Below are 27,867 nucleotides of genomic sequence, written 5' to 3'. Positions count from 1 at the left end.
CTTAGGAACTCATTTATAGCTCAGAGTATAAAGAATTAGTTTTTAGAATTAAAAGTCACTTGACTGTAAAACTATAACAACACAATGAACATCGGCTTTTAAAAAGCCTTTATTGGTCCTTGTTTTAAAAATAAGGAAAAATGAGAAGAAAGAAGAGAAGCCTTTTAAGGCAGCTCAAGTGGCCAGTTAAGGGGAGGGTTTTGTTTTGAACTTCCAGATGCACATTTTTCAGTCATTTTCCTCTGCTTTATTGTTTTTTGTATTACAAATACTGCATTTTGTATATATAAAGTTTTTTACATTGGGTGTGTCTTGTATGTTTTGAAAACTGTTAGTTTTGTATTTATGATACAGCTTACATTATTTTTTTGCCTTGATACACATTTTAATACATGAATTTTAAAAGTTTTATAAAAATAAAGTTCCTAAAATATTTTTGAAAAACATTTTCAGATTGTTTCAAACTCCTTGCCTGTCCTTTGCTGATCAGAAAACAAATGTAAAAGATTCTTCAAACTAAAGCCATCAACATTTTCTAGCCATGTTTTTCAGCTATGTGGAGTTCAAGTATATCAAAATTTTCTTTGTCTCCTCAGTTTGTCTCTGATGATTGCTGCCTGGTGTGGCTGGCATGGAGAAGATCCTGTAAAGAAGAGAATTCATTTATTCATTCTTTTATTCCAGGATATATTTGTTGAGACCTACCATGTGCCTGGCATTTTTGTAGGTATTGGGGATTTAGCAGTGAGCAGAACAAAGTCCTTGCCCTTCTGCAGCTGGGTGCCAGGGAGGGGCAGACAAAAAGTCAGTCAGTCAAATCTGTAGTGATTAGTTGATATGTAAATTGGGAGGAGGTGGGAAGGGATAGATATGGGAGTTTGAGATTTGCAAATGTTAGCCACTATATATAAAAATAGACTTTAAAAAAACCCAAATTTCTTATGTATAGCACAGGGAACTATATTCAATATCTTGTAATAACCTTTAATGAAAAAGAATATGAAAACGAATATATGTATGTATATGCATGTCTGAGACATTGTGCTGTACACCAGAAACTGACACATTGTAACTGACTATACTTGGGAGTATTAAACAAAAACAAAAAATTGGGAGAAGGGTTACAGTTTTAGAGGGAGTTGCTCACTGAGAAGGTGGCACTTGAGTACAGACCTGAAGGATGAGAGTAAGTCATGCAGGTACCTGGAGAGTGTCCCCAAGCAAGGGTACAAACAAGTGCAAAGACTTGAACGTGGGATGGGTTGGTTGTTCCAGAAGTAGCAAGGAAGCCAGTGTGGCTGGGGAAGACTGAGCAAGGGTAGCATAGTAGGAGGTGAAGCCAGCTCTGCAGAGCATCTCCCAGGTCAGTGTGAGGATGTTTACCCTGAGACAGCAGCTGGTACAGGAGGGTTAGCAGTGGAGAAGTCCAATGTAAGTTTTAATTTAGTCACTTTGGCAGTGGGAACCAACTGAGAATCAGTTGAAAAGAGGGACAAGCAAGGAGATAAGCAGGGAGACCAATGAGAATATTTTACAATAATTTGGGCAAAATGAAGGCAGACTTGGGTGGCAACAGTAGAAGTTGTGACAGGTCAGATTCTGGGCATATTTTGAAGATAAAAGTTCCTAGGATTTGCCAATATATCAGATAAAGGTTGTGGGAGGGACAGTTCAACAATTATATCAAGGTTTTGGCTTCTGGCTTGAGCAACTGGAAGAATAGAATTGCTGTTAACTGAGATGAGAAGACTGTGAAAGAAGCAGGCTTTCAGACACAGTAAGTTTGAGGTAACTGTTAGGCAGCCAAATGGGAGCGTGAGTAGGTGGTTGTATAAAAGGATCTGGAGTTCATGGGAAAAATCTATGATGGAGATAAAAGTCTGAGCGTCATCAGTTAATCGATCGTGTTTAAAACCACAGGACCAGATGAAATCAGCATCGAGATGGGTGTAGATAGACAAGACAAGAGGCCTCAGACCGAGCTCAGAGCAGTCTGGAGGTTAGTGAGATGAGGGACCAGCCCAAGACACTGAGAGGGACCAGAAAGACTGACAATTAAAACAGTGTGGTAAGTGCGGTGGGCCTGGGGTCCTTAACTGATCTTGGGCAAAATTCCTTTATTGGTTTGTTGATTCAATCACCTGTCTATTCTTTATGCCTTGAATATTTTCTGTGTGTCTAGCACTGTTTTAAACAGCAGCCAGAGCAATAAACACATTTTAGTTGTTGGAGGAAATTGGGGACAATAGATAAGACAATTGCTGATATTTCCCTGTTTTCTTATCTGTAAAATGAGTATCAGTTCTTCCTTCTCAGGATTGTTTTAAGAATTTAATGAGATAATGCTCATGAAGTACTTACTTATCTCAGTGCTTGGGCTAAGAAAAATGCTCAGTGCACATTCCTAGGTGTTACTTTGGCCTGGCCACCTGCTCTCCCACCAGTCATGCCTCTGGGTGATCGCTCCAAAATGCTCATCTGTGTCACTTTAAAACCCTGGACCTGCGTGTGCTCCCTTGCTTCTGTACTGCCCCTCCCCCATCTAATTTTTTCCCCTAATTCCTTGTTATTTTCCATCTGTTTTTTGAGATGATCCTTCTGCTGAAGGCTGCCCTGCCCTCTCATAACCCCCTCTTTTCTCTGTCATGGCTTTTATTGCCCTGTATTGTTGACTTAATGGAGTCCCCTTTAGAGTGTAAACTCCATGAAAGCCAGGTCTACTAGGTCTTTCGAGGTGGGGTGAGTCATTAGGTTTGTTTGTTTATTGCTTATTGAAGCACGGTCAGTTACCATGTATCAGCTTCTGGTATACAGCACAGTGTCCCTGTCATGCATATACATACATATATTCATTTTCATTACATGATATTGAATATAGTTCCCTGTGCTGTACATAAGAAATTTGGGGTTTTTTTTAAATCTATTTTTATATATAGTGGCTAACATTTGCAAATCTCAAACTCCCAAATTTATCCATTCCCACCTCTTTCTCTGATACCTGTAAGATTGTTTACTGTGTCTGAGTCTGTTTCTGTTTTGTAAATGAGTTCATAGTGTACTCTTTTTTCTTTCTTCCTTTTCTTTTTTTTTTTTTAGAGTCTACATATGAGTGATATATGGTATTTTTCTTTCTCTTTCTGGCTTCATTTAGAATGACAATCTCTAGGTATATTCATGTTGCTGCATATGGTATTATTTTATTCTTTTTTATGGCTGAGTAGTATTCTATTGTATAAATATACCACAACTTCTTTATCCAGTCATCTGTTGATGGACATTTAGGTTGTTTCCATGTCTTGGCTATTGTATATAGTGCTGCCATGAACATTGGAGTGCATGTATCTTTTTGTTTAGAATTCCCTCCAGATATATACCCAGAAGTGGATTGCTGGATCATATGGTAAGTCTATTTTTAGTTTTTTTTTTTGAGGAATCTCCATACTGTTTTCCATAACGGCTGCACCAAACTACATTTCCACCAGCAGTGTAGGTTTCTCTTTTCTTCACAGCCTCTCCAGCATTTATCGTTTGGGGACTTTTGAATGATGGCCATTCTGACTGGTGTGAGGTGATACCTCATTGTAGTTTTGATTTGCATTTCTCTGATAATTAGCGATCTTGAGCATTTTTTTCATGTGTTTATTGGCCATTTGTATGTCTTCATTGGAGAATTGCTTGTTTAGGTCTTCTGCCCATTTTTGGATTGGATTTTTTTTAGTATTAAATTGTATAAGCTGTTTATATATTCTGGAAGTTAAACCTTTGTCAGTCACATCATTTGCAAATAGTTCTCCCACTTCATAGGTTATCATTTTGTTTTGCTTATGGTTTCCTTTGCTGTGCAAAAGCTTATCAGTTTAATTAGATCCCACTTGTTGATTTTTCCTTTTATTTCTAGTGCCTGGGTAGACTGCCCTAGTAGGACATTGCTAAGATTTATGTCAAAGAATGTTTTCCCTATGTTTTCTTCTAGGAAATTTATCATGTCTTGTCTTATATTTAAGTCTTTAAGCCATTTTGAGTTTATTTTTTGTGTATGGTGTGAGGGAGTGTTCTAACTTCATTAATTTACATTCAGTTTTCCCAACACCGCTTTCTGAAGACTGTCTTTACTCCATTGTATATTCTCGCCTCCTTTGTTGAAGATTAATTGACCATAGGTCTGTGGGTTGTTCCTGGGTTCTGTATTCTGTTCCATTGGTCCATATGTCTGTTTTTATGCCAATACCATGCTGTTTTGATGGCTGTAGTATTGTAGCTCTGTATTGTCTGAAGTCTGGGAGAGTTGTTTCTCCAGTTAATATTCTTTTTCTTCAGTATTGTTTTGACAATTCTTGGTCTTTTGTGATTCCATATAAATTTCAGAATTGTTTGTTCTAATTCTGTGAAAAATGTCCTGGGTAATTTGATAGGGGTCACATTAAATCTGTAGATTGCAGTATGGCCATTTTAACAATATTGATTCTTCCAATCCAAGAGCAAGGGATATCTTTCCATTTCTTTAAGTCATCTTTAATTTCATTAATCAGTATTTTGTAGCTCTCCATGTGTAAGTCTTTCACCTCCTTGCTCAGATTTATTCCCAAGTGTTTTATTGTTTTGGATGTGATTTTAAAAGGAATTGTTTCTTTCTTTTCCTAATTCATTGTTAGTGTAAAGAAATACAACTGATTTTTGTATGTTAATCTTATATCCTGCTACCTTGCCCGATTCTTTTATCAGCTCTCATAGTTTTTGTGTTTGAGCTTTTGGGATTTTCTCTGTATAGAATCATGTCATCCACATATAGTGACAATTTTACCTCTTCTCTTCTAATTTGGATCCCTTTTATTTCTTTTTCTTGCCTGATTTCTGTGGTTAGGACTTCCAGGACTATGTTGAATAGAAGTGGTGAGAGTGGGCATCCTTGTCTTGTTCCAGGTTTTAGTGGGAAGGCTTTCAGTTTTTCACCGTTGATTTATTATGCTGGCTGTGGGTTTGTCATAAATAGCTTTTATTGTGTTGAGATATGTTCCCTCTTTTAATGAGGGGACTGGGGATTGAACCCAGGACCTCATGCATGCTCAGCATGGACTCTACTATTTGAGCTATACCCTCCCCACCATTAAGTCTTTTATACCAGAATCTAACATAAACCTAGCTCCACTTGGAGACTCAAAAAATCTTTCTTGAATGAAATTCCTGCACACCTGCCTGCCCATGGTGCACTTCGTTCTCGCTCTGCACTGGGATGTCATGAGGCTGTCAAATTAAGATGTAGTATGTCACCAGTATTTTCCTTATCTTCTTGTTTTAGTTTGGCATTTTATTGTGAAGCATCATTAGGGGAAAGTAAAACTGTACTTGGATAAAAAAAGATTTGCTTCCAAATTATATAAAATGAGTAAACCTATCCCTGGAGTGCTTAAGCTGGCAAGTATGGCGATCTGTTATTCAGTGTATGTTTTGTGTTACTATAAGTTACTTAACCTGCCTTTAGAGAAGGAGAAAAAGATTTTCTAATAACTCTTAGTCTCTGAAGATAGTCACTTGAATGGATTTCCTTGCTCATAACCCCTGACTTAAGACTATGGATATACTGTACAGTTATTAAAATGCCTAAATTAGAAATTCAGGTGCTATGGGGCTGTGAGTTTAACCATAGAAAAAATTGTGTAGTTGTGCATATCTACATGGAAGGGGCAGAAGAATTTCCATCAAATGTGGGACTCATCAGAGAGCAGGCTTTTGAAGCCATTTGGTGTCAGTAGTGACTTACTGCTGAGTAAGATGACATTGTGAGAAGACCAAACCTTCGGAAATTTTCATTTGAATTATGATTCAGGAAGATGAGTCTCTTGGTGTTCAATGTAAATTCATTTATGAGGTCAGGCTCTCAGAAGTGGAAATACTGCTGTTACATGGAAGTGAAAGGAATATCTGTCTCTGTAATTTCCTGTCACCAGGACTAGAGTAAGCATCCAGAGTGAACATTCCAGGCCTGAGTTTGGGTTTGATGGTTCTGATTGACTTAGAAATGCCGAGCAGGTGAGTGAAGACTCCTGCTTGGTACCACTGTGGCCGTTCTGAGGAATTGGAGCAAACATTCACATTTATCCATTCAAATCTTCCTCCCCTCCCCAGCCCTTATTTTATCTTCATATTTTATCTTGAGTTTGCAAACTGCACAGTCCTAGTTTATAGAGGAAGAACTACATCCCAGGCAGTTAATCTGATAAAGCCAGGGCTAGAATCCAAATCTGATTTTCTTTTGTTTATGGAAACACCCAGATCCACTGGGCTACACATTGAGTGTCTGAGTTGGAAGTGAGATCCTCCTGGGGTTGTGGCAGAAGAATACGAGGCTAGGGGTCAAGGCTGGGTCACGGCTTGGGTTTCTGCAGCTGAGGAAGATTTTGGAGATCTGTGTTTCTCATTTCTGATTCCTCTTTAGTCAGCAGTGATTCTAAACCCTATGCCTTGGGTTAGTTGCCCTACTCTATCAAAAAACTTTCTGAGACATAACGAATCCTAAAAAGGAAGCAGGAGATACTGTTTTTTTTTACAGGCCTTTTACATGCCAGGCCCCATGCTGGGCACTTTCCACACGCTATTTAATTGAATCCTCACAACAGGGCGGCAGGGTATTTTCTCTGTTTGCTAGATGTAAAAACAGGTGCAGAGAGGTTAAGTCGCCAGGGCCCCACAGCTAAGTGGTGGAGCTGTGGTTGGCGATGGCATTTGGCCTCCACCACAGCCCCTGGGCTGGAGGATTCAGGAGCAGTTTCATTTTTCATTTCACTCATTCATGTCATGAGTGATGCATGACTGATCCTGGGTCCTGAGCTCCAGAGAGCATGTCAGAGGTGGTTCCTGCTCCTGAAGGCCTACTTCTGGTGTCCTGGTTAACTCATCTCTATGCCTGTAGGGATTGTTCTTTGAAAAAAGCAGCAGGGACCATTCTCATGGGAGCCAAATGGACAGTAGGGGTTGGAGGATGCTTGGGATTTGCCAGCATTTGGCCAAGGCCCAACCTGGTTTCAGTTCCTACATGATTCCAGCATTGAGTAAGGGAGGTGGCAGTCCTACTGTGGCCTGCTCCTTGGAGAAGCCTGTTAGTACTTTGAAACTTTGAGGGTGTTCATTTCAAATTAGCAGTAGCCCTGGGGTTAGTGGATCCATATCCTTTCTTTTGCCATCTCGATTTCCTTTTCTCCTTTTCCTTCCATTTGAAAAGGTGCAAACTCTCAGAGTCTCCGTTTCCTCTTCTGTCAAATAGGGACCACAACACCTAAATGCAAGGTTTTTGTGAGGCTTGAAAAATGTCAAACATCTGACACTGGTCTCAATCACGTAATTATCTTTTGTTCCAGTTACAAACCCCTGTTCCTTTGCTGCCCACATTTCCACGGTTTACAGATTGGGGCCTTGTGGGTTTCACTCCATGGAACACACCTCTCTCCAGGCATCTTTCTCTACCTCATGATGGATCTGTTCTTATGGCTGTTAGCTCCCAGGAGACAGTCGTTGGTCAACAGGAAAGCTATCCCAAATGTTATTCTCTTTGAGATATGCATGTATCCATTGAGTGATAGAAGATTGGGAATGTGAGTGGAGAAAAGACCTTGGGGCAGTGGCTTGGCTTCAGCTGTCAAGGGGACCCAAGTTCAAATTCTGGCTGCACTAATGTCCCAGCTGTGTGGCCTTCAGCAAATGGGTTAATCTTCCCAAGGATCTACTTCTGAGGGCGACTCGAATGTGGAGATCTGTGTGGGCTGCCCAGCTTCTCAGGGAATTTAGAGGCCCTGGTCCATGCAGGAGGGAAGCTTCTCAACACTTTGCTGTGTAAAACCTCCCCAAACCCAGGTCTCACCCCAGACAGTGAACTCAGAATCCCCAGAGATGGGACCTAGACATCCATATTTTTGAAAGCTCCACAGGTGATTCCAGAGTACAGCAGAGGTTGAGAACCCACACCCTCTGCCTTCAGCCTTGATGGCTGACCAAGCCATTGCCAGCCCCACTCCAGCGCCACAGCCAGCTGTGCCTGTGATGGCTGCTTATGCCTTGTGCTTTGTACACCTGCTCTGTTGTGACACTCAGGAGTGTTCTGGGCAGCACAGATGTTTGGTGTACATATTAACACAGCTGTGGGGATGTTTCCTGCTTGGATTTGATAGCTAGCTTATGGAGCAACTCTGCCAGGGTTGGATTACTGTCTACCTCCTCCAGTCACTGCTTTCTCTCTCCTGGTGTCTCACCTGTGTTTGTGTGTGCTTTTACCTTTTACCTAGTGCTACGACATTCCCATTGTGGCATACACTGTCAGTGGCCATCCTAATATCTGGTCTCTCCCTTTGCTTCACTAACAACTCCTGTATTGTTGGGAGCTGCGGTGTGCTTAGCTTAGGTCAACAGCTACATTTTCCAACTGCACATCTAGGGGGTGGTAGATGTAAGCAGAGATGGTAAGCAGAACTTGTCGGGTGAAGCTTCCAGGAAAGCTCCTAAAAGTTTGCCTTAGTTGGGAGGCAGGAGCCCTTTGGCCCTTACCATCTTTTTTTCTGCCTTTGAATGTGAGTGTGTTGGATAATGCTCCAGCAGCCATTTTGTTCTCATGAGGCGACCTTGCAGATGGATGCCACATGCTAAGGACCTTGCAGAGCAGAAATATAGAAGGAGCTTGGGATTTTGATGACAGTTGTGGAGCTACCATTCCAGTCCTGTACTGTCTCTGAAGTTCATGTTACATAAGAAAACATTCAACTCCTCTCTTGTTTGAGAGACTTATTTCTGGTCTTTGCTGCTAGTCCCTGTGTTCAGTTCCTGATACTCCCATAAAGAAACCAAGTCTTTAAGAGCAGTTCGGCAAATGTCAGTGACACTTACATCCTTGCCTCCTCCATCCTCAGACCATGCACACACTGTTCTTCCTCTAATAAATAACTGGAAATATAGTTGTGAGATTGTTGAAGTTTGGTGAAATCTCACAAAGTCACAAGCAAGTGATGCATGGACCATGCCTAGCCCACAGATGAGTTTTGTTTGTCCCATACTTTTTTTTTTAAATCCTGAACTTGTTGCCATCATTTGAAAATCTGGTGATTTCACATAAAAATTCTGATTTCTTAGAAAATCTGTTGAGCCAGGGTCTTTTTTCTGCCTGACAACAGTCAACTGGAACTGAGTATCAGCTGCCCTGAGATGAGGCCGGTGGTCTGTGGATCATCTCAACCCACCTTTTACTCATGTCACCTGTGTGGCCCTGAAAGTATCTGAGTTGGCAGCCTTCCCTCTCCCCACCAAATGCACACCTCAGAAATGGTCTGTTAAAATGAGATTCCTGAATTTCCTGTGCCTTTCCTCTTTCCTTGTCTCCCCTGACTCAACACTTTGCACATTCGGGTTTTTGTTTTTCTTTTTCTCTCAGAAAACTTAGCATGCATTTTTGAGAAATGGAAAGAAATCAGCCTCTCAAATGTCAGAAAACAGCTGGTGCAACATTACTTCTTACTTGGAGGCGTCTTGACTTCCCTCGTCATGTCTTATTGATGAGAGGCAATGAGAGGGAGAATGGCAGGCTCCTGGGGAAGCAGCTGTTGGGAGACTTGATTGAGGCACCAGGACATCCAGAGGACAATTAAATTGAGTATTGAATATGGATAGCTTTGAACAGCTTTGATTACCATGTTGTGAACTGATGTTGGTGGTTAAGAGCGGCTCCATCTCGGCTTGCTCTTACTGTGCTGTTGAGACATCACTCCGAGGCCAAAATGGCAAGACTTGCAAGGAGCACGTTAGCTCCTCTGGGCTCGTGAAGTGACACTTGTGCTCCTTGGCTGTTTGAAAACCTCAGCAGATGCACTGTGCCCTTCAGCTGGGGTGGCCCCACTGGGGCCCTTAAACGAAAAATCTCTGTTTCAGTCTGAGGCATAAGTGTTCACATCACCAGTCATTAACTATGCTTGGAAAGTTAAATGCCCACTCCGCTTTTACAAACATAGGTCTTTGGGTTTGGGAGAGAAAAAAAATATTTTGATGATAATTTGTAGCTATGATTATTTGTGAGCTGCACACACAGTGCAATATGTTGGGTTGGGAATGACCATCTATGCATTAGCAACTCTAAGTAAAATGGAGCTGCGGTGAGCACAGAGTGAGTTCTTGGTGAGTAGACTGGCTTGAGAAAAAGACAGGAAACAGTTACGTGGTACTGGCATTTCCCAGGTCAGCACCGAAGTCTTAGGGTTAATTCTACTACAAAAGTAAGTTCTGGCTCTTGGGTAATAATGGAATCTCACAGTGTGCATGACGGTGACCGGGCAACAAGACTAATGAAATGTGCTGTCTGCTTTGGGACTGGTTTCTGTGGGAAGCAGGACTCTGTTGCTGGGGCAGACTGGGCTTGGGGCTGGCTAGGATGGAGATACGGGAGGCTGATTGAGCCTTGGCACAGGTAGACTGCTGGCTTGTGTTGGCTGGGTTACCCAGTTTTATTTTAAGAAAATGAGTTTATAACTGTCAGATTGCTTGCTTTTCCTAGGAAACATACTCAGTGAATAGCTTATATATAAAGAGAACTGAAAAACTTAATGTCTTTTAGAAAAGGCTTTAATCCATAGACTTGTATATGCGGTCATAATATTCCAGTTCTGTGGAAGAAGAACTCTGGAGGCTAGCCCACTTATCAGATTTTCATTTCTTTTCAGAAATAGCTTAGGAGCAATGCTACTTAGGGTCCAAGTGTGAATTTTCATGGATTTTTGAGACTTTGGCCATGTGTTCTTTAGCTAAGCCTGTCTTCTGCCCCGTTACATCCAGGCACTGTATGTACTAGCACTGTTCCCAAGTGTTCCAGCAGAAAATCTGGTATGTCTTGAGAAAAATCACTTTCATGACTTATAAATGTACTAACTAGGCATAATTTTTACTGGGTTCACTTACCCAAATTAATCATAGAATATCCTTTAAGAAGACAAAAAATGGAGTAATTGAATTGAAGTCCTTTTTTGGAATAATACTGATATTCAAGGAACTCTACCCAATGGATATTTCTTTTATGTATGTGTCACATTTCCTCTTCAAGAAAATTATGTGCAAATCCCTTCGATACATGGGCTGGCTCTCTTTTGTTTGTCCCTCAGACTCCTTCTTCCTTCTTCTCTGCCCTGCTGTGGTGACTGGAGGTGCCTTGTGTAGACTAAATCAGTGGGCTCCTTGCCTTACAGCTTCCACTGGGTTCAGGTAATGCAGGGTAGAGGGTGGAGAGTGACATCAGGGTATTTTTTTTTCCATTAAAAAAATAGAGAAGCATAATTAATTTACAGTGTTGTATCGATTTCAGGTATACAATAAAATGATTCAGTTATATACACACATATATATATTTCACAGATTATTTTCCATTATGGGTTACTAAAACTATTGAATATAGTTCCCTGTGCTATGCAGTAGGTCATTGTTATTTATTTTATATATAGTAATATGTATCTGTTAATCCCAAACTCCTAATTTATCCCTTCCCCCCTTCCCCTTTGGTAACCATAAGTTTGTTTTCAATGTCTGTGAGTCTGTTTGTTTTGTAAATAAGTTCATTGAGATTCCACATATAAGTGATATCGTATAATATTTGTCTTTTTCTGACTTACCTCACTGAGTATGATAATCTCTAGGTCCACCCATGTTGCTGCAGATGACATTATTTCATTCTTTTTTTATGGCTGAGTAATATTCCAGTGTGTGTAAATACGTATGTGTGTGTGTGTATTTATCCATTCATATGTTGATGGACAAGACAGCTTTCATGTCTTGGCTATTGTAAATAGTGCTGCTGTGAACATTAGGGTATTGAGGTGCATGTATCTTTTCAAGTTAGAGTTTTCATCTTGTTTGGATATATGACCATGAGTGAGATTGCTGGATTATATGGTAACCCTATTTTTAGTTTTTTAAGGAACCTCCGTACTGTTCCCAATAGTGGCTGCACCAATTTACATACCCACCAACAATGCAGGAGGGTTCCCTTTTCTCCACATCTTCTCTGGTGTTTATTATTTGTAACTTTTTGATGATGGCCATTTTGACTGGTATGGGATTATACCTCATTGTAGTTTTGATTTGAATTTCTCTAATAATTAGCAGTATCGAGCATCTTTTCATGTGCTTGTTGGCCATCTGTCTATTTGGACAAATGTCTATTTAAGTCTTCTAACCATTTCTTGATTGGGTTTTTTGTTTTTTTTTTTTAATTGCTCTGTATAAGCTGTTTTTGTATATTTTGGAAATTAATCCCTTGTTGGTCACACTGTAAGTATTTTCTCCCATTCCATAGGTTGTCTTTTTGTTTACATTTATGCTTTCCTTTGCTGTGCAAAAGCTTTTAACTTTCGATAGTGCCTATTTGCATATTTTTGCTTTTATTTCCATTACTCTAGGAGATGGATATAAAAAAAATTGCTGTGATTTATGTTAAAGAGTGTTCTGCCTATGTTTTCCTGTAGGAGTTTGAGTATCCAGTCTTACACTTAGGTCTTTGATCTATTTTTAGTTTATTTTTGTATATGGTGTTAGAGAATGTTCTAAGTTCACTTTTTTACATGTAGCTGCCCAGTTTTCCCAGCACCACTTACAGAACTGTCTTTTCTTCCATTGTATATTCTTGCCTCCTTTGTTGATAGTTAATTGACCATAAGTGCTTGGTTTTATTTCTGGGTTTTCTGTCGTGTTCCATTGATGTATGTGTCTTTTTTTTGTGCCAGTACCATACAGTTTTGATTCCTGTAGCTTTGTATTATAGTCTGAAGTCAGGGAGCATGATTCCTCTAGCTCTGTTCTTTCCTAAGATTGTTTGGCATTCAGGGCCTTTTGTGTTTCCATACAAATTTTAAAATTACTTGCTCTAGTTCTGTGAAAAGTGCCACTGGTAATTTGATAAGGATTACATAGAATCTGTATATTGCCTTGGGTAGTATGGTCTTTTAAATAACATTGATTCTTCCAATCCAAGAACACAGTGTATCTTTCCATCTGTGTTGTTTTTTAGTTTCTTTCATCAGCATCTTACAGTTTTTGAAGTACAGGTCTCTTGCCTCATTAGGTAGGTTTATTCCTTGGTATTTCATTCTTTCTGATGCTCTGGTAAACAAGATCATTTCCTTAATTTCTCTTTCTGACATTTGTTGTTAGCGTAATAGAAATGCAGCAGACTTCTGTATATTAATTTTGTATCCTGCAACTTTACCAACTTCATTGATGAGCTCTAGTAGTTTTCTTGTGACATCTTTTGGATTTTCTATCTATAGTATCGTGTCATCTGCAAACAGTGAGTTTTACTCCTTGCTTTCCAATTTGGGTTCCTTTTATTTCTTTTTCTTCTCTGGTTGCTGTGGGGAGGAATTCCAAAACTATTCTGACTAAAAGTAGTGAGAGGGCATCCTTGTCTTGTTCCTGATCTTAGAGGGAATGCTTTCAGCTTTTCACTGTTGAGTATGATGTTAGCTGTGGGTTTGTCATATGTGGCCTTTATTATGTTGAGGTATGTTCCCCCATGTCTACTTTCTGGAGAATTTTTTTTTATCATAAATGAATGTTGAATTTTACCAAAAGTTTTTTCTGCATATTATTGAGATGATTATGTGGGCTTTATTCTTCAATTTGATAATGTGGTGTATCACACTGATTGATTTGCGACACTGAAAAGTCTTTCCATCCCCAGGATAAATCCCACTTGATGGTGGTGTATGATCCTTTTAGTATTGTTGGAGTAAGTTTGGTAGTATTTTGTTTAGGATTTTTGCATCTGTGTTCATCAGTGATACTGACATAATTTTTTTTGTGTGTGTGGTGTCTTTGTCTGGTTTTGTTATCAGGGTGATGGTGGCTTCGTAGAATGAGTTCGAAAGTGTTCCTTCCTTTGCAATTTTTGGGAAGTTTCAAAAGGGTAGGTGTTAACTCTTGTAGAATTCTCCTGTGAAGCCATGTGGTCCTACACTTTTGTTTGTTGGGAACTTTTTAAATTACTGACTTGTGGGTGGTCTGGTAGGCTTGGTTGGCCCGTCATACAGTTAGTTGCCAGCCCCAGCCATGTACGGGTGCTGCTTGCTGCTGTTTAGTGGGGCCTGGTCGTGGAACCTTAGTGCTGGCTCACTGGTGGGCGGAGTCAGGGTCCTGAAGTTGTGGGGCTCTTGCCTGCCCGTTGGCAGGGGAAGCCAGGTTGTGAGGTTAGCCCTAGGCTGTTGGGAGGCAGAGCTGGTTCCTGGAGTCTGGCTGAAGGGCCCAGAGATCCCAGAGATCATTTCAAATTGTTGGCGGGGCTGGGGTGGGGGCAGAAACTAGTTTCTGAGACAGTTGGGTGTGGGGCCTGGGGTGTCCTGAAGGTTGCATTAGCCAACTAGTGTGCAGGGTCAGGGCTCAGTTGGTCTCAAGGTAGGGTCTGGAGTCCAGGGGCCAAATCCTTCTGCAGGCTGTGGGAACATCGTTTTCTTGCTTTTGGTGTCTCATCTAGTAAGGGAGGTTGGTCTAGAGGCTTGTGCAGGCTTCCTGACTGGAGGGGCTGTGCCTGTCCACCGCTGGGTGGAGCAGGGTCTTGGCTATCTAGTGGGCAGGAACACAGCTAGAGGCATGTCTAGAGGCCTCTATGGGCTCAGGAAGGCTTCTCACGGCCTGTCAGCTGATGGGTGGGGCTGTGTTCTCTCCCATTTGGTTGTTTGGCCTGAGGCATCCCAACACTGGCACCTACAGGCTTTTGGGTGGGGTCAGGTCTTGGTGCTAACTAGCCAAGATGTTAGCTCTCAGCTCAGTTTCCTGTGTTTGAATGTTCCGTAATATGTTTGCCACCACTGTCTGTGTCCCCAGGGTGAGCTCAGCCACCCCCACCCCCTCCAGGAGACTCCGAGACTAGCAGGTAGGTCTGGGCCAGGCGTCTTATCAAAGCGCTGCTCTTGCCCTGGGTCCTGGTATGCATGAGGTTTTGTGTGCACCCTTTAAAGAGTGAAGTCTCTCTTTCCTCCAGTCCTGTGGGACTCCTGCAGTTAAGCCCCACTGGCCTTTGAAGCCAGATGCTCTGGGGGTTCATCTTACCAGTGCCAGAGCCCCGGCCCGGGGAGCCTGACATGGGGCTCAGAACTCTCACTCTTGTGGGAGCAGCTCTGTGATATAATTATTCTCCAGCTGGTGGGTTGTCTACCTGGAGGGTATGGGATTAGATTTTATCATGAGTCTGCCTCCTGCCTGTCTTGTGGTTCCTTCTTTATGTCTTTAATTGTAGAAGATCTTTTCTGGTAGGTTCCAGTCTTTTTCATCGATGGTGGTTCTGTAGATAGACAGTTGTGATTTTGATGTGCTCGTGAGGAAGTGAGCTTGCGGTCTTTGTGCTCCACCATCTTGGCCGCTTCCCCTGGAGATCAGAGGGTTTTAATACTCGGCTCCCTTTCTGAGGCCCTTGGCATCTGAGGTCTGGCAGCCCCCTCCATAAGCCTCCTCCTTTCTCACTCCCCCTAAGTCCATACTAGCCCAGGCATGGTGTTTCAGTCCTCTGTTTCCCTACATGATGCTAAGACCTATGTAAGTATTTCATTTATTTAACTCTTAAAACTACCTCAATTGGAGTATGCCATTTGCCTCATGCTGGGACTGTAACTGATATAAGCATTTGATCCATAGAGATAATAAATAAGAGGATTGCTGACCTGTTGGTGGTTAGCCAAGATTAAAAGGGGCCAAATCAGCCCAGGTGAAGCATTACTGTCTAAAATCCCAGCCCAACCCTTCCTTCAGGGAACTTGCACTTATGCATTTCAGGATGGTTTCAGCCCTTTGGAGTTCAAAGCCCTAGGCCTCTGCGTGTCAGGCTGGGAGTGCCCCGAGATTACTTCAGCATGTGTTTTGGAGAGTAGCAAACACACCTGGATCCAGCGGAGGGGTGATCTTCTGAAAGTCACAGGGTATGGAATGTGCATCTCTGATGTTTTTCCAGTGTGTCTTTAATATGGCCCTGTTATCACTCAGCTCACAGCTGGCACATGCATTTTAGGAAGAATGAAAGGATTAATGAATGCTGTTATTGAAAGTTTATATCCCCCCAAAATCCATGTTGATGTCCTAAGGTGATGGTATGGAGATGGGCCTTTGGGAGATAGAGTTAGACAGGGTCATGGGGGGCTGGGGCCCTCATGATGGGATTAGTGCTTTTCTAAGAAGGGACACCAGAGCTCCCTCACCCTCTCCCCACACACACAGAGGTCCTGTGAGCACAGAGAAGGTTGACAGCCACCTACAAGCCAAGCCAAGAGAAAAAGGCCTTAGAATGAGACCTACCTTGCTAGCACCTTGATCTTGGATTTCCCAGACGTCCAGAACCACAAGAAATAATAAATTTGTTTAAGCCACCCAGTCTATGGTACTGTTAGGCAGCATAAGACAAAGGTGTAGATGTTGTCCTATAAAAGTAATCCAGTTTGGTGGCCCTTCCTCTTTTAGAAATTTGTTTGGGCAGTTCTTCATTACAGCCCGCTGTAAGATTTAAGCACAAACAATGGGGGCTCTATGGATGAAATTTAAGCTTTAAAGGTATTAAAGCTTCAATTAAAATTAAAGCTTTGAAAGGCCAGTGTATCTTTTCCAGGCAGATTGAATTTGTAAATGAGCTAATTTTCTCAACTTTTTTGCTAATTAAAAAATCCCTTTTAGCTCTGGATGCTCTGAAGGCTGGTCTTTGGTTCTGATCCTACATGGAAGTGGGAAAGTGCTCACAGAATGATGCCAAGCACCCACAGCTGTACTTTCCGTTTTATTTTGTGTGCTTTTTATAGGATATAAATAATGACAAAAATTACAAAATTTATAACTGGAAGCCCAAGCATATTTACACATATGTTTCTGTCTCAGCAAAGATACTATTTACTTTGCTCCTATACAATTTCCTTTTGGTACCATATTTTAGTGTTATTTTACTCTCAATTTACTACATACATATCAACAGTGAATAGGCAAAGTATATACAAGGAACTGTTCAGTTCAAGTAATTTAATATTGTATTAAAATTCTTTAACACTAAACTAAAACCATATACATTTGTCAATTTGAAATAAAATTTAGTCCTTCAAAACTCACCAACTGATGAATGTAACTGATAATCTCAGTCAGGCTTAAATAATATTGGTTAATAAAAAAAAACATTAAGACAATCCCACAATTTCTCAATAGTGCTATAATGAACTTCAAAATGATTCACAATATGGTTAGAACAATATACATTAAAATGTTATTTTTCTCTATAATGATATTGGTACTGTTTTTATATAATTTGATTCTACATAAATATACATTATGGTATCATACAAATACTCCACAGAGACATTAAAAAATTAAAATACCTTAAAGAAATGTAAGTAAATTTTATTTAATCAAAGAGTAAGCAAACATGTTTATTTTTTTGTTTCAAGAAAAGAGCTTTATTACTTTGGAATCTTTTTTTTTTTAATTTTTTTTTTCTAGAAAAAAATTTTTTTGCAATAGAATTTTATTAACACCTTTCTCAAACAAGGTTTCCATGACAGCAGGAGCCCTAGTTTTTTTTTGTTTTAACATGTTCTTTAAAACTGTGAAGATTGAAAAAAAATCCTTGCAGGCTGATGACTGCGTCAGCACTTTGGGGAAGACGCCAGCCTGCATGCCTGAATCTCCTGCTCTGGTGAGTGTCATCGTACTTGCCACGCCTGAGCCAGTCCTCTTGGTAGTAGCAGTAGAAATTTAGTTATTCAAAACAAAACCAGAAACATCCCTCACAACTAACCTAGTTTCTTATCAATGCATTAGTGAAACATTCTTTTAAGAAAAATATTTAATACAAGACACATTTCTTCTGTTCATAATAAATTCCTCTGTTTTAAATCATTCTTAAGTTTTTGAATCAACCATAGATGTAAAGGTTTTCTTTATCTGACATAGCTGATTACATATAAAATGCACAAATATAGAAATTGAGAAACAGGATTTCCTGGCAATCAGGGTGGGTAGTTTTTGTCCTTTTGCAGGAAACAATACTCAGTGAGATAATGATTTTACAGATGTTTTCTGGGGTTAGTTCTGATTCTACCTTGAAAACTGATGACGGTGAAAAATAAACCCAAGATTTTTATACTTTTAGGCAGTATTAGAGATCCCCTGTACTTTTTTAAAGGTATATATCCCCAAATACAGCAAAGCAAGTGTTGGGGCAGAGTCATTAGAAATACCTTGGGTGGTGGCAGGGGGAAGTCCGGAGAGTCAGCCAAGAATCTCTGCTCGTGCTTCTCGGGGGTTATGACTGAAAAGTCTTAGTTGCACTTTCTGTCACTGGTGCAGAAAGAATGTCCCCAGGAATGGACAGCAGCCTTTTGCCCGTGACAAGGCCACACAAACAGAGCAGTCTTCCTCCTGGGCTGGACAGGAAGCCTGCTCTGGGACTGCTCGGCGTGCAAGGCACCGCAAGGACGGGAGGACGGTGAGTATCAGAAAATTGTGGTTTCATACTTGGTATTTATTCCCCTTTTGGCCTCTTGTCCCGGCTCCACAATCCACGGCAGGTTGGCCAGAGTCTTTTGCTCAGATGGGTCGATCTGCTTTAAAACAGAAAGGCTGATGCCTGTTATACGGTACCTGCTCGGGGCTGCCCACGTGCATCCTAACACTGGTTGGAAACCCACACTCACCCTGGCAGGCCTTCGGGATGCTGATGTGTGAGAAGCATTTGTTCATCTGACACATTTACTGTGTATGTGTGCGAGGCACTGGGTGGTGCAGACGGTGAATGAGACACGGCCCTTGCTCTTGAAAGCACACAGATGGGGAGCAGACATAGAAACACTAAAGTACTGAGAACTGCGATTTCAAAGGGAAGAGGGGATGCTTTGAGGGCACCCAAGAAGGCCACTGACCCCACGTCAGGAGCCGGGGGGGCTTCCTGGAGGAGGTGAACCAGGTTATGCCCTGCCTGGCTCTCTAGCCTCCACTGGTTTCTATCACAGTCAGAATAAGACCACAGTAGTCAGTCCTCAAGGTGACCTGTGGTGGCCCTGAACGCCAGGCCCACGCCCAGGGCCTCTGTGCCCATCACCTTTCTGCCCGAATGCTCTTTTCCAGACACCCTCATGCTTTATGCCCTAATATCAATCAGGATGCAGATCAAACATCACCTCCTCACCAGTTTATCCTATCAAATAGCATCTTAACTTTTCTGTTCTCTTCTGATCTATCCTTTGTAATCCTTATGCCACATACATCACATTTACTTGTTCATCCTCCACTACAGTGGATGCTCGATTTGAAAGTAGGATTCTGTCTGTTCTGTTCACTGTTAACCCTAAACTTAGAAAAGAGCTCCTGGCAACCCAGTAAACAGCAGCCACACAATAAATACTGGTTGAATAGACATTATTAAAAATGAGGTAATGTCTAAATGGAGAGCTGGAGGACAAGCAAGAGTTTCCTGGTGAAGCTTGTGGGCAGGGGTTGATTGAACAGCATGTGCAAAGTCCCTGAGGTAAGGGAAAGTGGCCGTTTGAGGACTTACAGCCAGTTTGCAGAGGGGCAGCTGGGAGGGGAGACAACTGAGGATGAAGAGGTGAGCAGGCCACGTCAGGCTGAGCCTTACCCAAACCGAGCTGAGCCATGCAATGTTAACACTGGCTCAGCCCCTGTGCACACAAGGTCACACAGGCCCTTTCTGGGTGAGGCTTGAGATCTGAGCTCTCATGGAGGGAGGGGCTGGGGAAGTTCCTCACCGAATTGCTGCCTTTTTTCCTTTGGTGTCTCCACACATGCCTGACCCTAGTGCCTGCTCTGCTCAAGAAACCTGTAGCAAGAGAGCTGCAGGAATGCTGTAGGGTCCGTCCCAGCGTGATTTGTTTACGTTTCCACAAGACTTGGGGGAGGACTTAACATAGTCTTAGGAATCACAGCATATTTCTCAACAGTAAACATCTGGGGTCAATAGAAATGGAATGTGGATACCCACTGAGGGGGACAGGATCTTAGGCGGTTATTCACTGATATTTCTCAGTGACAGCTTCTAGGCAAGTATTCTATAAGCCCTCATGGCACCAGCCCTCTGTGCTCGTTTGGGAGAAGTCTGTGGGGATCAGAGAAAAGTCAGAGGAGTGTGGTGGGGAATTGGGGCAGTGGTGTCATGATCTGATCTGTGTTTTAAGACGGTCACCCTGGTTGCCATGTGGAGGGAGCGAGTCTGTCAGGTATACTGAGGTAGTTTTGGAGATTAGTGGTGGTGGCAGCTTGGATGAGCAGAGTGACAGAGGAAATGGAGAGGAGTGCATGGATCTGAAAGAGCTTTTAGGGACTGAACGGATGGAATCTGCTTGTGGGTTGGATACAGGGGTGAGGGGAGGACAGGCATCAGGAATGCTTCTAGATTTATGGCTTGAGCAACATGGTGAGTGGTTATTCGGCTTACTGAGCTGTGAGGGATGGACAGAAACAGTTTCAGAAGGGAGATCAAAATTAAGTTTCAGATGTCTATTAAGTACTGAAGAAGAAACTGAAGCTGTTAGTCTGGAGTTCTGAGAGTGTGTCAGGATTGGGAGCCAGTGGGGCTGGGAGGACCAGGGGTCAAAAGGAACAACTTTCAGAGGACATGCTGTTACTGGTGATGATCAGCAATGAGGGATGAGCACAAGAGTGAACAGAGAGGCAGAGAAAAAGATCAAGGAGGTGAGCTGTCAAGGAGCAAAGGGGCCAGACTCTGGAAGGACCATTCCCAGGGATGCTGAAGTTGCCAAGTACAGGGCAAGAACAGAGGCCAAAGAGAAGACTGTGAATAAGAAGCCACATGGTCACAAAGGGCGGTACCCCTGCAGAGATGAAGAACCTTACACCTGCCCCATGACCCTGGGGACAGGGGCCAGTGGGGAGGAGGAGAGAATCACAGATAGAAGGACAGGTGGAGGGGAGAGCGATGCCTCTGGGGGTGTCTGCTATCCGGAGGCCCAAAGCTTCTAGGATGCCATACGGCAGCAGAAACCAGATAGGAGGCTGGTTGGGAACGTTCCAGCTTCTGGGTATTGCTACTATCAGAGGAGGCCGCTTTGAAGTCATGAAAAGTCTGTTAGGACAGGATGTGTGCAGAGCGTGTGGGAGGGAGAGGGAGGAAATTCCTGGAGGAAGACAGATGCCGTGGAGGAGGGGCCGTACCTTCTGAATAGTCCTCGCCTGCAGGAAACCTCAGCTGCCAGAGAAAGCATGGGGCCTGGTGCCTAGGCCTCCCCTTTGGACCCACGCACAGCCTGCACCTCTAGTTTCCTCTTGGTGGGTACCGGGGACACCCTTGCTGTGAGCCTCTGCCAGGCTCTACTGACCAGCAGCTTGTGAGAGGCATGCCCCCTGGAGGGATGGCAGCCAAAGCCTCAGGGAACATCACTCCCAAGCTTGCCTGGACTTTCAGGAAAGGTTCACCCAGGACAGCAGCAGCACCCAGTCCCCTCAGAGGCTGCTGCAGGGGACAGAGGAAGGGGAGTTTTCTCAGGAGCCTGTAGGTTCCAGGCAGACGGCCCCCAAGACTTTGCAGGAACTGGGCTGAGAGGATGAAGGACACATGCCAGGACGAGGCAGGGCAAAGACAAGACGAACAGGCCCTGGATTCTCATGAGGACTCAGGCCAAGGGTCCCTTCCCTTCAGCTCAAAAGTTTTCAGAACACCTGCGTCTTTTCTACTTACCACGGACTTGCGAATGCTGACTCGGGGCTTGGGGATGGGCTTGGAAGGCTTGTTTTCAAAGCTTTCTGGGAGGGTGGAGGAATGCCCCCCTTTCCTGGCTTGCAGCGCGAGCTGGTAAGCGACTTCAAATGCCTGTCCCAGCGTTAGGATGATCTCATAGGCTAAATTCTGCAAGAGAAATGAGAATCAGTTTACGATGGCATCCTGCAGATTGGAACAGAGTGGCTGAGGAACGCTGCAGGGGGTGAACCAGCGGGGACCTTGAACTGCTCCACCTGATGTGGCAGTGAGTCAGGAGAAACCTGATGAACGGGACACTTCAGGTCCAATTTAAGGTGTGTCCCAGGCATCATTCACTGATGTGATGCACTCGCTTACCCCACGCCAAGGAGCCCACAGGGGACCCTGAAGCCCACTCCATCCCGGGCCCCATCACGGGCGGCCAGTTTGCTCCTGGGCCTTGGAAGGAAGGGGTTACTCTGGTCCCTCAGCCGAGTTCTGGGAGTGCGTCAGCTGTGCCTGTGAGGATGATCCCACACACTCCACGGGAGGTGTTCCTGAGAAGTTGGGTCTTTTTACCTCAAACATCTGTGATTCGGTGAACATCTCTGAAACACAATCAAAATCTAATTTAGGCAGAGGAGAGAGGCATTAGTCATGCTGGTGTGGCATCTCATAGTCACAGCAGCGAGCATGCAAACAGAGCCAATTATCCCTCTATTTCTTGAGGCATTTGCTCTCCCTGTGGGTCCACTCCATATTTTATCATCAAATCAGCGAGAGACAGGAGGTTCTGTCAGGCCAGAATGCCATGCCAAGCAGTGCTTGGGAGAAAGGTTATTTTCCTCAGACCATCAACCACTCCCCTCAAGACGACTAGCTTCTCTCTTCTCCAGATTTGCACTTCATTTCAGTCTTCTCTTCTGAGCACAGCCCCATCTTGTCTTCTCACTGAGAAAACAGGACATTGACCCCAAAGAAGCAGGGTCTCAATAAAACCCCTAAGGTCACAGTGCAAAGAAGTGGATGCCTGTGGGTCACAGCTTTCTTAAAATCACTGCACCAGCTGAGGGCTAAAATGGTCTGTCCCAGGTTTTCATTCTGATGAAAGTCCCTAGAAGGCCTGTGCGTGGTGTTTCAAAACCACAGAGGTAGCATTCTGCTTATGCTGGTTTTGCATCTGTACCTTCTACGTCCCTGCCCCTTCCTCCCCAATCAGGCATATGAAATAGCTTGAGTCCCACGATTCTGGGGGACTGTTTCCGCTTGATGAAGATGCAGGATGGTCTTCAGAGGTGTGTGGAAGAGGCCCAGGGGTTTCTGGACTAATTTCAGAGCAATTATCACAGTCTTAGACCCGAGAAAGGAAAACTGAGTGTGAGAGCTGGTTTGACAGAGCTGTCTTCTCCTTTGAGTAACTTGATAAGAAGCGATGGCCCACAAGGCAGATGTGTGCTCCTTGAAAGACACTGAAGCTTGCACAGCCGGCCAAGCACTTCCCGCAATGAACTTGGGGCTGTGTTTGCCTCCAGGGATGAGTCAGACCAGGAAATTAGTCGTGCACCAACAAGTGACAGTGGAGGTAGGCTGGCAGACAGCCCTGCCGTCGCTGCACCATGAGGGCGGAGTCCTCACTGCCTACACTCGGCACTCCCATCACGGCCAGGGTTGCCACCTAGTGTGGATGGGTCCCCTGGAAAGGTGGCCTGGGGCTCTGGGCTTTGGCTGTCCCCACAAAGTCCTGGCTCTTATCTTCTTCACGGTTGCTGTGCTTCACTGGTGGATGTCCATCTGTCAGGGACACGTAGCAGATATTCGTGCCCTGGGTAGGCGACTGGACTAAGGGAAAGGTGGCAGCTGCAGTGATTCTGTAACATGCGGCTTTTTGATGCTGGAATGGAGTGCTTAATGAGTGTGAATTCCTTTATCATTAACCTAAAAACAAGTTCCTGAAAGTGAGATTTACTTAAAGCTCCACGTCTTCAAAGAAAGCCAAAGATGCTCATTTGAGCAGGTGAGATTTTTCACATGACTATTGTGGGAAGCATAAAGGTTTTTGAAAAGTTCTGGGTTAGAAGCTCTGCCCTTTCATTTTTAAGAAGTTCCTGGTGGTAGGAAACTGCTGAGATAAGACAGATCAGACCAGACTGTGAGGTTTCCTGCCAAGCGGCCTCTCCTGGTTTGGCTTGCATTATCCATGACGTCTTGCTTTTCGTTTTATTTTAGAATGCTGCATTTTCAGAATTCTTTTATGATCTGTAAAGAGTTGGACATTATTACCTTTCCTATACTTTCTGTCACCTTGGTGTTTGAGGTTTCGATTCTGGACGCCAGTGAGGGCCCACGAGGAGCAGCTGGTTGTTGATGGGGCTCTGCACGCAGAGTCCTGTGTTACTGAAGTACCGGGGCTCCTGCGGGGAATAGATGCTCATCAAATGGGACCCGAGGACACACATTTGAAAGGGAGGAAGATTCATTTCTCCTGCCTCTCCTTGGTAACATCCCCACTATTTAAAACGGGAGAAGAGTTACTGGTGGGAAGAAAGCAGGAGACTCTGTAGGACAGGGCTAAAAATGATACTGCAGTCTGATCAGAGAGGCTTGGGTGACAAGCCCTGGCTTGATCCTTTGAACCAGGCTTGCTGGCTCCAGTGATGCCCCCTGGCACTGAAGAGCACTAGGGACACTGCTCAAAACCATGAAGCCCAGGTATCTCCACTTACAACATACCATCCTCCTCGCAACCGTGAGGAGGCCAGAGGCTGTGCCTGGCACCCTGCAGGCACGCAGTAGACGCTTGTTTGCTGAATGAGTACCTGAAGACAAGCTGGAGTAACAACACTCCTAGACATTACTGCAGGTAGTATGGCTACTGTAAAGTGAGGACTTCACATGTATTAGGCATTGTAACAAGCACTAGATTTATCTCGTTTAAGTCTTACCACAATCATCTGCAGTAGAATACCACTGTTCTCATTTTATAGATGAGGAAATTGAGGCTCAGAGAGGTTAAGTAACTTGCCTGACATCACACAGTTGGAAAATTACAGAGCAGTGATATGAAACAATGTGACTCAAGAGCCTATGTTCTTACCCTTCCGTGTGTGGTAGCTTGTCTCCAAGACAGCAGCCATCACTCACTCTTCCCCTTCCCTCATGCCGTAACATTCCTCTGTTGGGAGGGCGAGTCTGTTCCTCCAACTCCTTGAATCTGGACTGGCTATACTGACCTTCCCAGCTAGCAGCATGTGCAGAAGTGACATGCTGGGACTTCTGAGATTAGATCTCGAGGGGTCTGGTGGCTTCCACTGGGCCTTGTGGAACACCCTGAGGGAAACCAGCCCTGTGTCAGAAGTCTCACCTCCCTGAGTTCACAATGCTGTGAGGATGTCCAGGCTGGCCTAGGGGAGAGGCTGCCTGGAGAGAACAACAGTTGAGCCCAGCCCAGGCTCCAGACACGAAGTGAAAGTGATACTGGACATTCAAGCTCCCCAGACGCCACATAGAGGACCCAAGGCAGATGGCCCCAGTCAAACCGTCCCAACACTTGCAGCCCTCTGAGCCACCCAGTGAAGGCCCCAGATTCCTGACTCCAGAATTGCAAACTTGATAAACTGGATGTTGTCTTATGCCACTAAATTTTGGGATGGTTTGCGAAATAAGCAGCAATAGACACTGGAACACCATGCAATGCTAAGGAAGTCTGGCTGGACCCTCATTCAGGCAGCAGGAAGAGGAACCCAGCCTGCGAGCTGGGATGAACAGTACATAGTCACAGGGAGTCAAATCCTGGAGCCTCCACCCCCAGCCTTGGCTGATGCCTGTGACCCATCCTGGTCACTCGTCACATTTCAGAGTAAGCACTGAGGTGTCCCTTCACATGCTTGCCCAAACCACAGAGCTGGCCTCTCCTTTCAAATATTTGCACAGCCACACACATCTCTGGCTACTACCTTGCTCAGGCATAAATCCAAACACATCTAGTTTTATGTGCACTACCTCCCATCCTGTAAATGCTTTAACCCAGCTGTCTCTGACTTTGGCTTCTTCTGCCTCTCATACTTATAAGAATATTCTTGCCTTGGCCTTTCCAGCACGAGTCTCCTTCTAGGGTCACAGTTACTGGGGCAAATGGCCTTGAGTATACTCTACTTCACACAGACCACCAATTTAAGAAGGTAGCCTGAGCACATGATTGGGGTGGGTGATGGGGGTGACTACTGGGAAGACTATGCTGTAAGTCTCTCGTTTCTTATTAAAAAATGAGGATAATTTTTTTTTTCCAGTCAAGATGGCAGAGTGGTAGGACCATGAACTCGCCTCTCCTCACGACTACAATGAAACCACAACTGAATGCTAAACAACTATCGGAAAAAGACTGGAACCTAGCACAAAAGATTTGCAACTGGAAACATAAAGAGGGAACCACAACAGGATGGTAGGAGGGGCGTGCTCACGATACAGTTGGGCCCTATACCCCTCGGGTGGGTGACCCACAAGCTGAAGATTTGTTAACTCACAGAAGCCCTCCCATAGGAGTGAAAGCTCTGAGTCCCACGTCAGGCTCCCCAGCCTGGGTCCCGGCACCAGGAAGAGAAGGAGATCCCAGGACGTCTGGTTTTGAAGGCCAGCAGGGCTTGGCTCCAGGAGCTTCATGGGACTGGGGGAAACAGAGACTCCATTGGCTTGGGAAACGGAGACTCCATTGGCTTGGGAAGCATACATGGAAACTCACATGCACCAGGTCCAAGGGCAGAGGCAGTGATTTCATAGGAACCTGGGCCAGACCTGCCTGCTGGATTTGTAGGGTCCTCTGGGGATCTGGGGGATGGCTACAGCTCACTTAGGGGACATAAAAGCTGGTGGTAGACATTCTGGGAGTGTTAATCTACATGAGCTTTCCTGGAGGCTGACATCTTGATTGGTTCATTAGAATCAAGACCTAGACCCACCCAACAGCCTGTAGGGAAGCCTCAGGCCAAACAACATACAGGGTGGGAACACAGCCACACCCATCAGCAGACTTCCTAAGCCACACAGGCCTCTAGACACATCCAGAGGTCCAGGACCAAGCTTCACCCAGCAGTGGGCAGGCACTGGCTCCTCCAGCCAGGAAACCTACATAAGCCTCTAGTCCAGCCTCATCCACCAGGGGCAGATACTAGAAATAAGAAAACAATAATCCCAAAGCCTATGGAAGGAATCCAGAAACACACAGAAAGATAGACGATATGAGGCGGCAAAGGAATATCTCCCAGGCCAAGGCACAAGATAAAATCTCAGAGGAAGAAATAAGTGATGAGGAGATAGTAATTTATCTGAGAAAGAGTTTAAAGTAATGATGGCCAAAATGTTCAGAGAACTCAAGGAGTATAGATGCAAAGAGTGAAGTTTTTGCAAAAAGTTGGAAAACATAAAGAATACCCAAACAGAGTGAAGAATAAAATCACTGAAATGAACAATACACTAGAAGGAGCCAAGAACAGACTGAATGAGGCAGAAGAACGGATCACTGAGCTAGAAGACAGATTAGTGGAAATCACTACTTCAGAACAGATAAAAGAAATGAGAATAGTTTAAAAGAACTCTGGGACAACATGAAGTGCACTAATATTCGAATTATAGGGGTCCCAGAAAGAGAAGAGACAGAGGACCTGAGAATGTTTTTGGAGAAATAATCACTGAAAACTTCCCCAACTTGGGAAAGGAAACAGGCACCCAAGTCCAGGAAGTGCAAAGAGTACCACACAGAATTAACCCAAAGAGGAACACACCAAGGCATATAGTCATCAAATTGACAACAATTATGGATAAAGAGAAAATATTAAAATTAGCAAGAGAAAAGCAACAAATAATACACAAGGGAGCTCCCATAAGGTTATCAGCTGATTTTTCAGCAGAAACTCTACAGTCCAGAAGGGAGTGGCACAATATACTTAAAGTCATGCAAGGGGGGAACTTACAACCAATACAAGGCTCTTGTTCAGACTTGACAGAGAAATCAGAAGCTTCATCGATAAACAAAAGCCGGAAGATTTCAGCACCACCAAACCAGCTTTATAACAAATGTTAAAGGATCTTCTGTAGTCATCAAACCATCAAAAAAAAAAAAGCACAAAAAGAAAGAGGAAAAAAAAGAGACCTACAAAAGATTGCTTTGGCTGTTCAGGGTCTTTTGTGGT

The 27,867-nt window shown here is 43.8% G+C and overlaps 1 protein-coding gene and 2 long non-coding RNA genes across 9 annotated transcripts in view; 1 reads left to right on the top strand and 2 right to left on the bottom strand.

Annotated features, from left to right (window-relative positions):
- Window positions 1-150: 150 nt before the first annotated feature.
- On the bottom strand, window positions 151-16,669 carry LOC140700194 (uncharacterized). Its single transcript, XR_012078490.1, has 3 exons — window positions 16,294-16,669; window positions 15,882-15,991; window positions 151-643 (listed from the first exon to the last, which is right to left on the bottom strand). It is a non-coding gene; the product is annotated as an uncharacterized lncRNA (long non-coding RNA).
- A 317-nt stretch (window positions 16,670-16,986) lies between these two features.
- ANKS1B (ankyrin repeat and sterile alpha motif domain containing 1B) overlaps window positions 16,987-27,867 on the bottom strand; it is an 862,484-nt gene continuing 851,603 nt past the window's right edge. For 3 of the 7 annotated variants that reach the window (XM_072973193.1, XM_072973191.1, XM_072973194.1), the window contains 2 exons: window positions 21,686-21,853; window positions 16,987-18,575 (listed from right to left, as the gene is read on the bottom strand). In XM_072973193.1, coding sequence (XP_072829294.1) covers window positions 18,468-18,575; window positions 21,686-21,853 — 276 coding nt within the window. In that variant the 3' untranslated portion in view covers window positions 16,987-18,467. Of the gene's footprint in view, window positions 18,595-21,685; window positions 21,854-27,867 lie in introns of all 7 variants that reach the window. The other 4 variants (XM_072973192.1, XM_072973190.1, XM_031683227.2 and 1 more) reach the window with 2 other exon arrangements.
- LOC140700193 (uncharacterized) lies at window positions 17,547-26,111 on the top strand. Its single transcript, XR_012078489.1, has 3 exons — window positions 17,547-17,668; window positions 18,322-18,460; window positions 25,972-26,111. It is a non-coding gene; the product is annotated as an uncharacterized lncRNA (long non-coding RNA).

Source organism: Vicugna pacos, chromosome 12, assembly GCF_048564905.1.
Source record: "Vicugna pacos chromosome 12, VicPac4, whole genome shotgun sequence".
Taxonomy (NCBI): Eukaryota; Metazoa; Chordata; class Mammalia; order Artiodactyla; family Camelidae; genus Vicugna; species Vicugna pacos.
Note: the sequence above shows the minus strand (reverse complement) of the source record. Positions and strands in the feature narration are given on the sequence as shown.